Here is a 13,109-nt window from a genome sequence, read left to right as displayed (position 1 = left end):
CGAGGAAATCTTTGAGTTCATAATCACTGCTAACTTCAAGAGTTTCAACTTAACTGCATATTTCAGATGCAGAGGAAGCCTGATACAAAAGTTGAATTGGGGCTGGATGTGGTGGTGCACACCTGTAGTCCCAAAACTTGGGAGGCTGAGGTAGTAGGGTTGGTGAGAGTTTGAGGCCAGGCCACCCTGAACTACAAGGGCAGATCCCATATCAAAAAACAAAAAAACCCAAAAAATGGGGACTAAGGGAGTAGTAGCTCTGTGGTAGAATGCATTTTAGCATGTGAAGTGTGTGGTGTTTGATCCCCAGCACCACACACACACACACACACACACACACACAAGTAATGGGCTGTTTTTTAAAATTATCCACTGAAGAATTCCATTTTATGTCTTTGTTAGTTTTTCTCAGAAGAAAGTTGACTTCCAGTACCTCCATCAAAACTGCAAGGCCCTTTTTCTTTTCCTTTCAGCCTCCTTCTCTTCTTAGGTGCACTGTTGTGTGCCAGAGACACTGTCATTTTCCACAGCAGTCAGGGCCTGTTACGATGGGCCCCGCAGGTCACCAGCACCTGACTTGATCCACACTGCTGCTCCATTAACCACTGGGGAAGGTGGAAGTTAAGTCTGCAGCACCTTGGGGGTGCACATAATTTTGACCACCTCTTCTTTGCCCAGGTTGGCACATGTATGATCTTTGTGGAGATGTTAGTATTTGCTGCTTTGTCTGTTCAGTTTACAGCTTAGCTGTTATAAAGCCAGGAGACTCAAACATGACCTACAGGATAGGTAAAAGATGCCAGGATTTGGGTTTTAAAATTTTTCCAAAAACAGCTGGAATTGTGATCGTATTTGTAGTAGTCTAGTGCTTTCAAGTCTGTCTCTGCTCAGTCATCCTTCACACGCACACATTATGTGTGGAGGACTCCTGCCCTGGGCTCCGATCTCCTGCAAGTGTTTCTGTGCAGGCGAGAGAGAAAGAGCAAGAAACAAAGGGGCAGAACAGCAGCAATCCCAGATGACCAGTTGTTCACTATGAGGCAGCCAGAAATGTGGCTTTTATTGATTGAGGAGGGGATTATCGGATAACTCATCAGGCGGAGGTGGTCTTATGCCGAAAAGGGTCTTGCCCTGGAGTGTCTTTAGTCTTAGTAGTCTTAGTCTTGGTGTGAGAGGATGGTCCATCCCTAATGAGATAATGGGAAATCTCAAAAGAGTGATACCAATAATCTCAAGCCTCCATTTATCCATTAGGGAAGTGTGCAGAATTAGCCATTGTGAAGTTATGGTCCCCAACAACACATTCCTGCCCCTATCCCACAAACATTCTCGACTGTTGGAAATGTGGAAATTGAACTCTTTGGCTAAGGCTGTGTTTACCAGGCCCTGGGTTTTAATGGGCTTCGATTTGCAAATAATTGCTTAAATGGGAAAACTACATAATAAAAAAGTAATTGCCATGAATAGACATCATCAGAGAAAAGGTCCATCTGGTAAACTCAGAAAAATAACGAAACTGTCCCTCCCACATTTAAAGTATCATATGATAACCACTGTTTTAACTCCATTAAGTGAGACTATGGGATATGGATTTCCAGTGGGCATAGTTATTTAGCATTAAGTAGCGCTTCATTTGTGTATTATCATTTAGCATCTGAAGTAATACTTTAAAATCAACTGGTGTGCTTTCATCCTTTTAGGAAAGAGGTTTCCCTGGTGAATAAATGAGGGTAGGACTGATAAAGGAGGCTTGGTTTCGTGGCCTCAGCTGCTCCAAGAACTCTGGTTGTGGGAGGCACCTCCCCTTTCCAGCTTTATTATTTTCCCATCTTTACTTTTGGATGACACCATCTCAATGATCTACTTCAAAATGATAACTGAAGATTACTAGAAGACATTTCTTGAGCCTCGAAAAGTTACAAAACATATTCTTAACTAGATTTGCTTTTCTCTGCCCTTTTTTGGAAGCAGAGTTGACCCTCAAGGACGCCATCCTTTGTGAGTTCTATTGTTAATATTCTAAGGCCTAACATATGTATTGTTTGTTGTGTTAGTTTTTTTTTTTTTTTTTTTCCAGTACCAGGAATCAAGCTCACAACCTTGAGCTTCCCAGGCAGGCGCTGTGCTGCTGAGCTAAATCCCCAGCCCCTAGTTTTGTTTTAAACATCTTTATTAAGATGTAATTCAAACATCATGAAATCCACATATATAGAGTGTACAGGTCAGTGATTTTTAATATGGTCACAATTGTACAATTAATACCACACAATCAAACTTAGAATATTTTCAGCTGCTCAAAAAGAAACCTCATACTCATTAGCTCTTACTTTCTATTCCTGTCCCCACTCTTCCTCCACCTATATCCTTAGCCTTAAGCAACACTGATCTACTTTGTCTATAGATTAGCCTGTTTTGGATATTTTGTGTAAATAGGATCATGCATCACATGGTCTTTTGTGGTTGGCTTCTTGGATAAACTGCTCCAAGGTTCATCCATGTTATATCAGTACTTCATTCCCTTTTATGACTGAACGATAGCCTATTTAAAAGTGCTACCATACTGACTTACAGAGATTTGAGTTGTTTGCATTTGTTAGATGCAATGAGTAATTCTGCTACGAACATGCCTGTATAAGTTTTTTGTTTGTTTTTTGTTTTTGTTTTTCTTCTGTACCAGGAATCGAACTCATGACCTTGCGTTTACCAGGCAGGCGCTTTGCCACTGAGCTAAATCCCCAGCCCCCTGTATAAGTTTTTGTATGGACATTTATTTTCATTTTTCCTGGGTATATACCTAGGAGTGGAATTGCTGGTTCATATGGTAAACTATCTGGTGTGGCCATCCCATTTTACGTTTCCACCAGCAGTGTGTAAGACTTCCAGTTTCTCTACATCTTTGCCAACCCTTGTTATTGTCTTTTTTTTATTAGTACCATCTAGAAGATATAGATGGGTTCTTAGGTGGTTTAGATTTTCATTTCCCTGAGGACTAATATATCTTTTTCATGTGCTTAGGGGCTACTTACATATCTTTGGAGAAACATCTTTTTAATTCCTTTACCTTGTTAAACATTTGTTTTTCAAGTTGTAAGAGTTCTTTATACATTTTAGATACAAGTTCCTTTTGAGACACATGACTTTGAAAGTATTTTCTCCCATTTGGGGGACTGTCTTCTCACTTGATACATTGTTTGCAGCACAGGTTACCTGTTCTTATAGCCACCCTACTCATCCAACCCAGGGCCTACGGCAGACTTGACAAGCTACACCCCAGCCCGGTGGTGTTTTAATGGAATTGATTTAATTTGATTTCATTCAAGTTCTGCTTTGTTTTTTTTTTGTTGTTTTTTATTTTGAGGGAAGGTCTTGCTGTGAGCTGGCCTTGAAGTCACTGTGTATGTAGCCCAGGCTGGCCCCAACCTCACAGTGATCCTCCTACCTCAGTCTCCCAAGTGCTGGAATTATAGGCCTGCACCACTATGCCCACACATGGCCTTCAAACTATGTTCTTATCCATTAAGATCTCATTCTCAGAGAAAGGAAGGGTTTTGTTTTGTTTTTATGTATGAAAATATTCAATGTAGGTTTCTTAGGGTGAACTTAAATATATTTGTCCAGAAGTTCTGCCCTTAGAGAATTCTTTGTAGTAGACCAAGTATTTTTGAGTTCTATGAGGAAAATACTCTTTTTGTTGTTTGTTTGTTTGTTTGTTTTCTGGTACCAGGAATTGAACTCACGACCTCGTGCTTGCCAGGCAGGTGCTGTGCCGCTGAGCTAAATCCCCAGCCCCAAGGAAAATACTCTTGTGAGAGCAATTCCTTGCTGCCCCATTGCCAAAGCAAGGGGTTATCAACCCAGATACCTGGCAGAGACTGGAGCCATTTTTAATTGTCTCATTTGGGCAGGGGGTGTTGCTGGCATCCATAGGGTAGAAACCACATGTGCTGTTGAACAAATTACAGTACATAGGACAATGTCCAAAACAAAGAATTACTTGTCCTCAAAATCAGTAATTCTGAAGGTTAGAAACTTTAGCCTGAAAGGTGAGATCTGAAAATGTTAGGTATTGAAGAGTTTTTCAGTTCATGTCTTGATAATCAAATAAGGGTTGCTAATCAAATAAAAAGAGAATCTAATGCAGATAGAATCCCTGTAGATAGAACTGTAATAGAACTTGTAAATTAAATTGGGAACATTTTTTTGTGTTCTCTGAGCTGCCAATTTGTATGTGAATTACACTTATGGTAATATATACTATTTGGAACAGAAATGCTAATTGGAACAAAAGTAGTTTTGATTGTTCCCTACACTTTAGCCTCCAGGCCCACCCTGAGACACATACCAGCAAGTAAACAAACTAGGCTCATTTAGATAGATACACATTGAAATGGCGGTCTTCTTAGAGGATGTGACAATGAGATTTTAAGGCAAAATTTAATAACTGATACTTTAGTGGTTGGCACTGTCAGTGTGCCCCCATAGTTTATGAAACTAGCTTTATCTTCCTTGCAATTTCCCTGTTGTATCTCCCACAGGGTAGGAGGATGCTGCGTAGGAAATGAATCAGTACACTTAGAACATTTAAAACTGTACCCAACACAGTGTTAATCATAGATCTTATATTTTTCCAGCCCACTGCTATGGACAGTGCCATCACCCTGTGGCAGTTCCTCCTTCAGCTCCTGCAGGAGCCTCAGAACGAGCATATGATCTGCTGGACCTCTAACAATGGGGAGTTCAAGCTTCTGCAGGCTGAAGAGGTGGCTCGTCTTTGGGGAATCCGCAAGAACAAGCCCAACATGAATTATGACAAACTCAGCCGAGCCCTCAGATACTATTATGTAAAGGTAACACACATCCTGATCTCGGTGTTACACAGAACCTCAAGATGAGCACTATTCCATCTTTTCTGTTGCAGCTGTAGATTTTACTGTCTTGCTTTATTTTAATCCAGTTTATTTTATAGCTTCAGTAGTTGGGAATTAGGACATAAGATGTAAACGTTCCAGCTGTATTTCTTTAAACTCTAACTCAGTAATCTACTGTCATCGCAGTTTATTTCTTACTGCAGTTGTCTTTACAAGAAAAAGTACAGGATTTATGTACAAAAAAGCAATCATGAATTTCTTAAGGATAAATAATGTCATGTCATAACTTCCTTTGCTGTTTTGTTTTGATATTTTATTTTTTTTGAAACACGGTCTTGCTGTGTAGTTCAGGCTGACCTTGAGTTCACTGTGTAGCCTAGGCTAACCTTGAACTCAAGTGATCCTCCTGCCCTGGCCTCTTGAGTGCTGGGATTATGGGTATTTGCCACCATTCCTGGCAGTTTACTTTGAAAATTGTCCTATATAAGTTTACTTTGAAAATTGTCCTATATAGCACTCTGGGAGGGTTAGGTAAGAGAGTTGCAAATTGGAGTCCAGCCTTGGTGACAATGAGAGCCTATCTACCAAAATTAAAGCCTGGGGATATAGCTCAGTGTGAAGGCCCTGGGTGCAATCCTCAGTACTGCAAAAAGAAAAAATGTCATATATACTTGTTTTTGTAACTTTATTTAATTTTTATAATTTAATCCAGGAAACACAAATTAATACTTTAAAGGATACCTGTTACTAGTGTTAAAATTATTCTTAGTTTAAATTGCATTTCTTTGTTTTTTAAAAAAATTTTATTGGTACATGTTTGTAGTACATAATGATTACATTCCTCATGGGGAGTTGGTATGTATACGTAACACATCCTTTTTTTCATCCCTTTCTCTCCCTCTCCCTCCATATTTCTTTAATTTGTCTTTTTGTGTTTGTTTTTGAGACAGGGCCTCACTTTGTACAGTGCAGGCTGGCCTTGAACTCACTGTGTAGCCCAGGCTAGCCTAAAACAACCATCCTCCTCCCTTGGCCTCTTAAGTGATGGGAATACAGGCCTGTGCCACACACTCAACTACAGTGGTATTATTTTGAATACATCCTTGGGCATCAAGGAAAAATAAATGCTCCAGGCTTAGGATAGGAAGCTGAGGTCTTTTTTTGCCCTTAGGTAGTCGACGTTATCAGCTTTATATGAGATAAAAGGCAAGCTGGGGAGCAAAATAAAAGAGAAGGAAGTAGGGAGATCTCCCCTTCTCAAAGGGGAAGGAGATCAAGAAGTGAAGGGAAGGGGTAAGGGATGAACAAAAGGAATTGGGATGTGTTATGTACTGTGCCAACTTCCCACAAGAATGTAAACATTGTGTACTGCGTACATGTTCTGATAAACTGAAGAAAAAAAGCAAAACAAAAACCCTTCTTTTCCTTGCTCAGGAGTTTGAAGCTTAGCTGGGCAACATAGCAGGAGACCCTGTCTCAGAAATACAAGGATGGATGGATAAGTAAATAGGTGAATCAAAGACAAAAAAAGTTGAGAGAGAGAAATCCACCAGAAGTTCTGAGGAAAGTAGGAACCTTACACTTGTAATAGTCTGCATTCCTTTTTGATTACTCGGGATTACTTACGGCTTGTATCTTTGGAATTACTTAAGTTTGCAATTCAGTGAATTCTGACTTTAATACAAATACGTGGTTGACAGAGTCCAGCGATTAAAATTCTCAGCTTTTTTTTCTTTTTAAATGTAGTCCTAGGCATTGAGAATGCTATAGAAGCGCTCTAACACTGAGCTATACCAGCATCCTCAAATTATCAGTTTTTGTGTCACGTATTAGTTCAGCTGATAATTTGAATGTTTTTGCCTTGACTTTTCCATAATGGGGACTGTATCTGGCTTGATGAATGCAGGTGACTTTGAAGTTTTTAAGTAAACTATGCCTACTTCGCAAACAGAAAGCCTTATTATGTAGGCTTTTTCATGAGCTATGGGATGTAAGTATACAAAAAAGTATGTGAATGCTTATTTTCTTTACCGATAGAATATCATCAAAAAAGTGAATGGTCAGAAGTTTGTGTACAAGTTTGTCTCTTATCCAAAGATTTTGAAAATGGATCCAATGACAGTGGGCAAGATTGAGGGCGATGGTGAGACTCTGAACTCCAGTGAAGTTAGCAGCACTTCCAAAGATGTGGAGAATGGGGGGAAAGAGAAACTTCAGCCTGGTGCCAAGACCTCCAGCCGCAATGACTACATACACTCTGGCTTGTATTCTTCATTTACTCTCAACTCTTTGAACACCTCCAATAAAAGGCTTTTCAAGTCCATAAAGATGGAGAATCCTGCTGAGAAACTGGCAGAGAAAAAATCTCAGGAACCAACACCATCTGTCATCAAATTTGTAACAACACCTTCTAAAAAGCCACCCGTTGAACCTGTTGCTGCCACCATTTCAACTGACCCAACTATTTCTTCATCTTCTGAAGAAACTATTCAAGCATTAGAGACCTTGGTTTCCCCAAAACTGCCTTCCCTGGAAGCCCCAGCCTCTGTGTCCAACATAGCTGCCAGCTTAACCCCCACACCTGCCATTCCATCCCTGCCTGCTTCTTTGAAGGAGCCTCCCAGGACACCGTCTCCGTCTCTAAGTTCTAATCCAGACATCGACACACACATTGACTCAGTGGCTTCTCAGCCAATGGAGCTTCCAGAGAACTCGTCTCTGGAGCCTGAAAACGAGGGTTCACCTTTGCCAGAAAAGGACAAAACAAATAATTCATCAAGATCCAAGAAACCCAAAGGGTTAGAACTGGCGCCTACCCTTGTGATCACAGGCAGTGACCCAAGCCCCCTGGGAATATTGAGCCCGTCTCTTCCTACAGCTTCTCTTACACCAGCGCTGTTTTCACAGGTAGCGGGACTACTTTTTAGTCTTCTGTTTGCCTTCATTCACTTTTTAAAGCAGATCTAGAATTTACACTTATATGCTTGTTTTTTGGCTCCGTAGGTTTGTCTTAGAAAGATTAAATGTAATCCTGTGAAAGTAATCTAATTCCTTACCTCAGTTAGGATTTCCAAAATAAAAGGTTTGGAGTATTGTCTTTAAACGTTCATTGTTCTACAAGTGAATAACTATTTTGGGTATTTTACTGCTTCCTAAAGAAAGTTTTCCCCCACCCCCAGCAGTGATGTTAGAAAATAGTAGGTCCTGAGAACCTTAAAAAAAGGAAGAATGTGATGTTGAATAACAGGTTCAGTTAGTTACAGTAGGTGTTTATTAACTTGCTCATCTTGTAGAACATTTTAATAGATCACTCCCAGACCCTCTCATTATTAGAGATAGAACATAGTGTTGACTCAGCTTCCCATTATTCCTCTGTACCTGAATTTAAGTTGGTTTTTCTATTTTAGAAGGACCCTATAAAAGTTCGGTTGGCTGGGTGTGGTGGTGCACACCTGTCATCCCAGCACTCAGGAGGTTGAGGCAGGAGAATCACTATGAGTTCGAGACCAGCCTGGGCTACAAAGTGAGTTCAAAGCTGGTCTGAACTGCATAATGAACCCTGTCTCAAAAAAAAAAAAAAAAAAAAAAACCACCACACAGACACACAAAAGTTGGGTTAAAAAGTAGTTATTTTGACCTTTATCTTTCTTAGGTTATAAAATGATGTCTAAGCTTTTCCTCATGATAACACTCTAGAATTAGAGATACTCGGAGTGAAGAATAGTACGATTCTTGGGCTCAGATTTATATACAACCTGACTGTTTGTGTACTGCTGCAAGGATGAGCAGAAGCCTATTCATGAGTGGATGTTTTTGCGTGTTGCAGACACCCATCCTGCTGACGCCAAGCCCCTTACTCTCCAGCATCCACTTCTGGAGCACACTTAGCCCTGTTGCTCCCCTGAGTCCAGCCAGACTGCAAGGTGCTAACACACTTTTCCAGGTAATTTCTTTTTTTTTTTGGCACTGGAAATTGAACTCAAGACCTCGTGCTTGTCAGGCAGACACTATGCCACTGAGCTACATCCCGGGCCCTCTCCAGGTAATTTCTGTCTCTTGTGATTATGGAAAGTTAAATGATGAAACAGGTAAAAGGTCAGTGTCCTGCTCTTCAATTTAATCATTACAGAACTATATGTCTATATATCTGTATGCGTATATATATAATATGGCTATGGTGGCTAGTTGGGAGGCCAAGGCAGGAAAATCACTTGAGCCTAGTAGTTTAGGGCTAGCTTGGACAACATAATCAGTCCCCATCTCAAAAACAAAAAACACATACGTGTTCCTCCTCAGTTTGCAACAGGGTTATGTGTTAGCTCCGATAAACCTATCATAAGTTAAAACTATTGTTGACATGAATTCAACACACTTATGGGACATCCTTGCTGAGGAACACACTGATTTTCCTTGTGATGTAGCAGTGGACTAGAAGTTGGCAATCTCTGTTGCTGCCCAGCATGGCAAGAATATCCTATGTATATTGTTAGCCTGGGAAAAGAGGAAAATTTAAAGCATGGTGTCTACTGGATGCATAGGACTTTAACACTATCACAAGTTGAGCTATTGTCAGTGACCATCTCTGTATACAAAGCCAAATGCATACATGCAAATAGCCACATGTTGCTTAGTGATGAGGACACATTCTAAGGCATTCATTGCCAGGTGACTTGGTAATTGTGTGGCCATCACAGTGTGCTTATACAACCTATATGGTCTAGCCTACTGCATACCTAGGGTATCTGGTATATGTATATAAACAAGGAAAAATGATACAGTCAGGAGACAAGGTACACAAGACAAGAAGCACAGGGTGTGTAAAGCTGACAGGCATACAACATGGCATAAACAGTAAACGTTTTACAAGTTCGAGTATGCTCCAAAATAACAAAAAGCTAGGGGTGGTAGTGCACGCCTGTAATCTCAGAACTTGAGAAGCTGAGGCAGGAAGATTGCCTGGAGTTTGAGGCCAGCCTCAGCTACATAGTGTGTTCGAGAGCAGTCTTAACTACATAGTGAGACCCTGTCTCAAGTAAAAGATTAAAACATGCAATGTAATAGCCAGGCATGGTGGTGCATACCTGTAATCCTAGTACTTAGGGAGATTTAGGCAGCAGGATTACAAATTTGAGCACAGTCTGGGAGACCTAGTGACTTGGCAAGACCTTGTCTAGAACAATTAGAAGAGGGGTTAGGGATGTAGCTCAGTGTCGAAGCCCTGGATTCAATTCCCAGAACTCCCAGGGTGGGGTGGGAGGGATTATTATATATGTATTATTCTTTCTCCCACCTTTTTTTTTTTAATGGTGGTAGCAGGGATTGACTTTAGGGACTTACGTTTGCTAGGGATGTGGTCCACTGAGCTACCCTCCTTCTGCATTTGTCTGCATTTGTCCTTTTTTGTTTCTTGCACAAAATTCCTAAATTAGTGAATGGGAAGAGTTGAGAATGTTCCATATTTCATTTTTACAAATTTTTTTTTTTCATTTTTATGTTTTCTTGGCCTCTCCAGAACAGATTCTTGAGTGATGGTGTGATCTGAGACTTTAGGCAGAGTCATAACGCCACTGTACTGTTAGCCTGGAATTTCTCTGTGCAGGAGATCTCAGAATACATGATAGGAAAGCCTTTTCTTGGATGGGCACCCTCTACTTGACCTTCGTGGAATTTTTTTTGAGGGTCATGATTTGCTTTATAGTTGAATACTACTATAGTGCATGTTGCCATGCACTAGACTTCCTGCAGACTTCACTGAGGTTAACTAACCCTATGTATGAGATATGATGGAAAGTAAAGGATTATTCATTGTTCCCACTCCATTGAGGTAGGTTGGAGAGAGGTAATATTTAGTATGTCAGGGCAAACAACATTTTTTAAAGTTTCTGTTACACTGTCATACTCTTGCATCACAAATGGTTATTGTGTTTGTCCTTTGAATCACTGCAGAAGGCGGTCATATTTTGCCTCAGGGAATATAGTGGGATAGAAAGTGAAAGTTGGAATTGAGTAACAGGATGATAATGTGTTTTCCTTTCTTACCCAGTTTCCTTCTGTACTGAACAGTCATGGGCCGTTCACCCTGTCTAGCCTGGATGGACCTTCCACTCCTGGGCCATTTTCCCCAGACCTGCAGAAGACATAATCTATGCACTTGTGACATGAGAGACTCAAGGAACGCAGAAATGGACATTCAACTTGATTTCATTGGAGTGAGGTTGACTTATGATTTTTGCCATTTCCTACTGAAACACCTTTTTCAGGATTCTCTTTGAGTAGGTTTCAAGTTAGACTGTGTGAAATGCCTTAATTGGAGTCCACCTCCACATTCTTGTCTTTTTTTTTATGTTGAGCTAAGTGCTAAAGTAATTTTGGTGGGGTTTAGCAGCTATGCTTTGCAAGAGTGAGTAAGAACAAAGTTACTCCTCCTGGCTGTCAGAATCTTTTGGCTAGGAAGAAGATTATTATTTTATTATTTTAAGGAATACTAGTCAGATGTAATTGGCTGTGTCTTTAGAACTGAGTGTGCTCTGTTGAATAAGTAAAAGTGAGCTGTTCATAAGCAGTGGGAGAAAAAGAATCCATTCCTGTTCATACGAAATAAGATTGGAGCAGTATCATCGTGCAGACTCTGCTTTGCTACGAACTGTAGTGTGTAGGTATGGAAGCAATTCCACCGAAGACATCTTGTTCACATGTATGCAGTGGGTCTTGTAGCCACATGTATGATCTCATCTTCACCTGTCCGAGCACATGGAGCTCGTCTGTCTCAACATAAGATTTTTAAGCCTGGGATTTAAGGTGGTTTTTAGACCATCTTGTGAGATTATAGGGCCCCACATCTAGCACAGAAATGCTTCTGTCTGGTATGATTGCATACATACGGAACACAGCATAGTTGGTGATGACTTTTAGCAGGATGGACTTAGGTTAAACTGGATACCTTAAGACAACGTGAAAGGTCTGTCCCAGTTAGAAGATGCTGAGGGGAGGGACTCTGTCTCATTCCTGCTCATTTTACCCCATTTTCTTCTGTATATTCATCACCTTTCCTTCTAAATCTAAAGCTGTGAGGGGTTGTGACAGTATTAAATGCCATTCGGAAGGTGGAATGCAAAGTGAAACCTTCAGTCAATAATGAGGCAGAGATGCACTTGTTCTTTCAGTCTTTTAATTAATTAGGGAGGATCATTCATGTGGCAATACTCATATATAGGAATTAGACTGTTCTAATTAGCTTTGGAAAATGTAGGCCTTTATTTCTGTATTACCAAATTTATATATTTGTTTTTGTTTTTTTGAGACAAGGTTGCACTGTGCAGTTTAAGCGGTCCTTGAACTCACTGTGTAGCCCTGGCTGGCCTCAAACTTATGGCGATCTGAGTCCTGCCACAGTCTCCTGAGTGCTGAGATTACAGGCATGTGCCATCATGCCTGGCTGTTTTGGGTTTTTTTTTGTACTGGGAGTCAAACAAAGGACCTTGTGCTTGCCAGGCAGGTGTTGTACCAGTGAGCTGTATCCCTGGCACCTGGCTCTGATTTGTAAATATCATCATATAGTAATCAGTGCCAGGTGCAGACAGATCTTTTGACCTCCCCAAACTGAATTGGTACTAGTAGCACATTAGGCTCTTGAAAAATTTGGCTTTTAAGTCCAGGCCTAAATTATATGCTGCCACCATGCCACTCAACTAGTTTTTGTTTAAGTTACATAGAGGTTTATTTAGCTCATAGCTTTGGAAGCTGAAAGTCCAAAGTCAGCTCCATGCCGTTAGCCTCTCAGGTTCTTCTGCCTGGATCAGCATGCTCATGGCATTGCTGGGCAGGTGTGTTGAACTCCTTCTTTAACACTGTAACTGAGTCACGTGAGCTAAGTGGAATGAAGAGGTAAGGACTTGAGGGCTTAAAATTACACTGATACAAATCAGCATCTTCTAGATAACCATATTTGCTTTAAATTTACCTACAGACAGTGTAGAGAAGCTCTTAGATAAGGCATATAAGCTAAATCATTTGAAGTGGAGGGGGAACACCCAGTGAGCTGTCTTTTGAAGGATAGTGTTGGAGACCTGTTACTGGTTCATTTGTGGTTATCGGCTGCAAGTTCTGTTCCCAAGATGTGCAATAGTAGTGTTGAGAGGTAGTGTTTAGCAGCGATGGGAGCAGACATACAGAATGTCTTTTCCCCTGTTGAATTAGCTTGCATGCTTGTTTGAAATTAGACCCCTTAGCAGCACTTTGTAG

At 40.6% G+C, this 13,109-nt stretch overlaps 1 protein-coding gene across 1 annotated transcript; it reads left to right on the top strand.

Moving 5' to 3' along the window:
• Positions 1-4,631: 4,631 nt before the first annotated feature.
• Elk4 (ELK4, ETS-domain protein (SRF accessory protein 1)) lies at positions 4,632-12,214 on the top strand (the record flags this gene model as incomplete). The annotated part of the gene is given in 4 exon segments (XM_013522928.1): positions 4,632-4,847; positions 6,906-7,775; positions 8,695-8,811; positions 10,912-12,214. Coding segments are annotated over 4 exon segments (1,293 nt in total). The 3' UTR covers positions 11,011-12,214.
• Between the last annotated feature and the right edge of the window lie 895 nt (positions 12,215-13,109).

Source organism: Chinchilla lanigera, unplaced genomic scaffold, assembly GCF_000276665.1.
Source record: "Chinchilla lanigera isolate Chin_1 unplaced genomic scaffold, ChiLan1.0 scaffold00005, whole genome shotgun sequence".
Taxonomy (NCBI): domain Eukaryota; kingdom Metazoa; phylum Chordata; class Mammalia; order Rodentia; family Chinchillidae; genus Chinchilla; species Chinchilla lanigera.
Note: the sequence above shows the minus strand (reverse complement) of the source record. Positions and strands in the feature narration are given on the sequence as shown.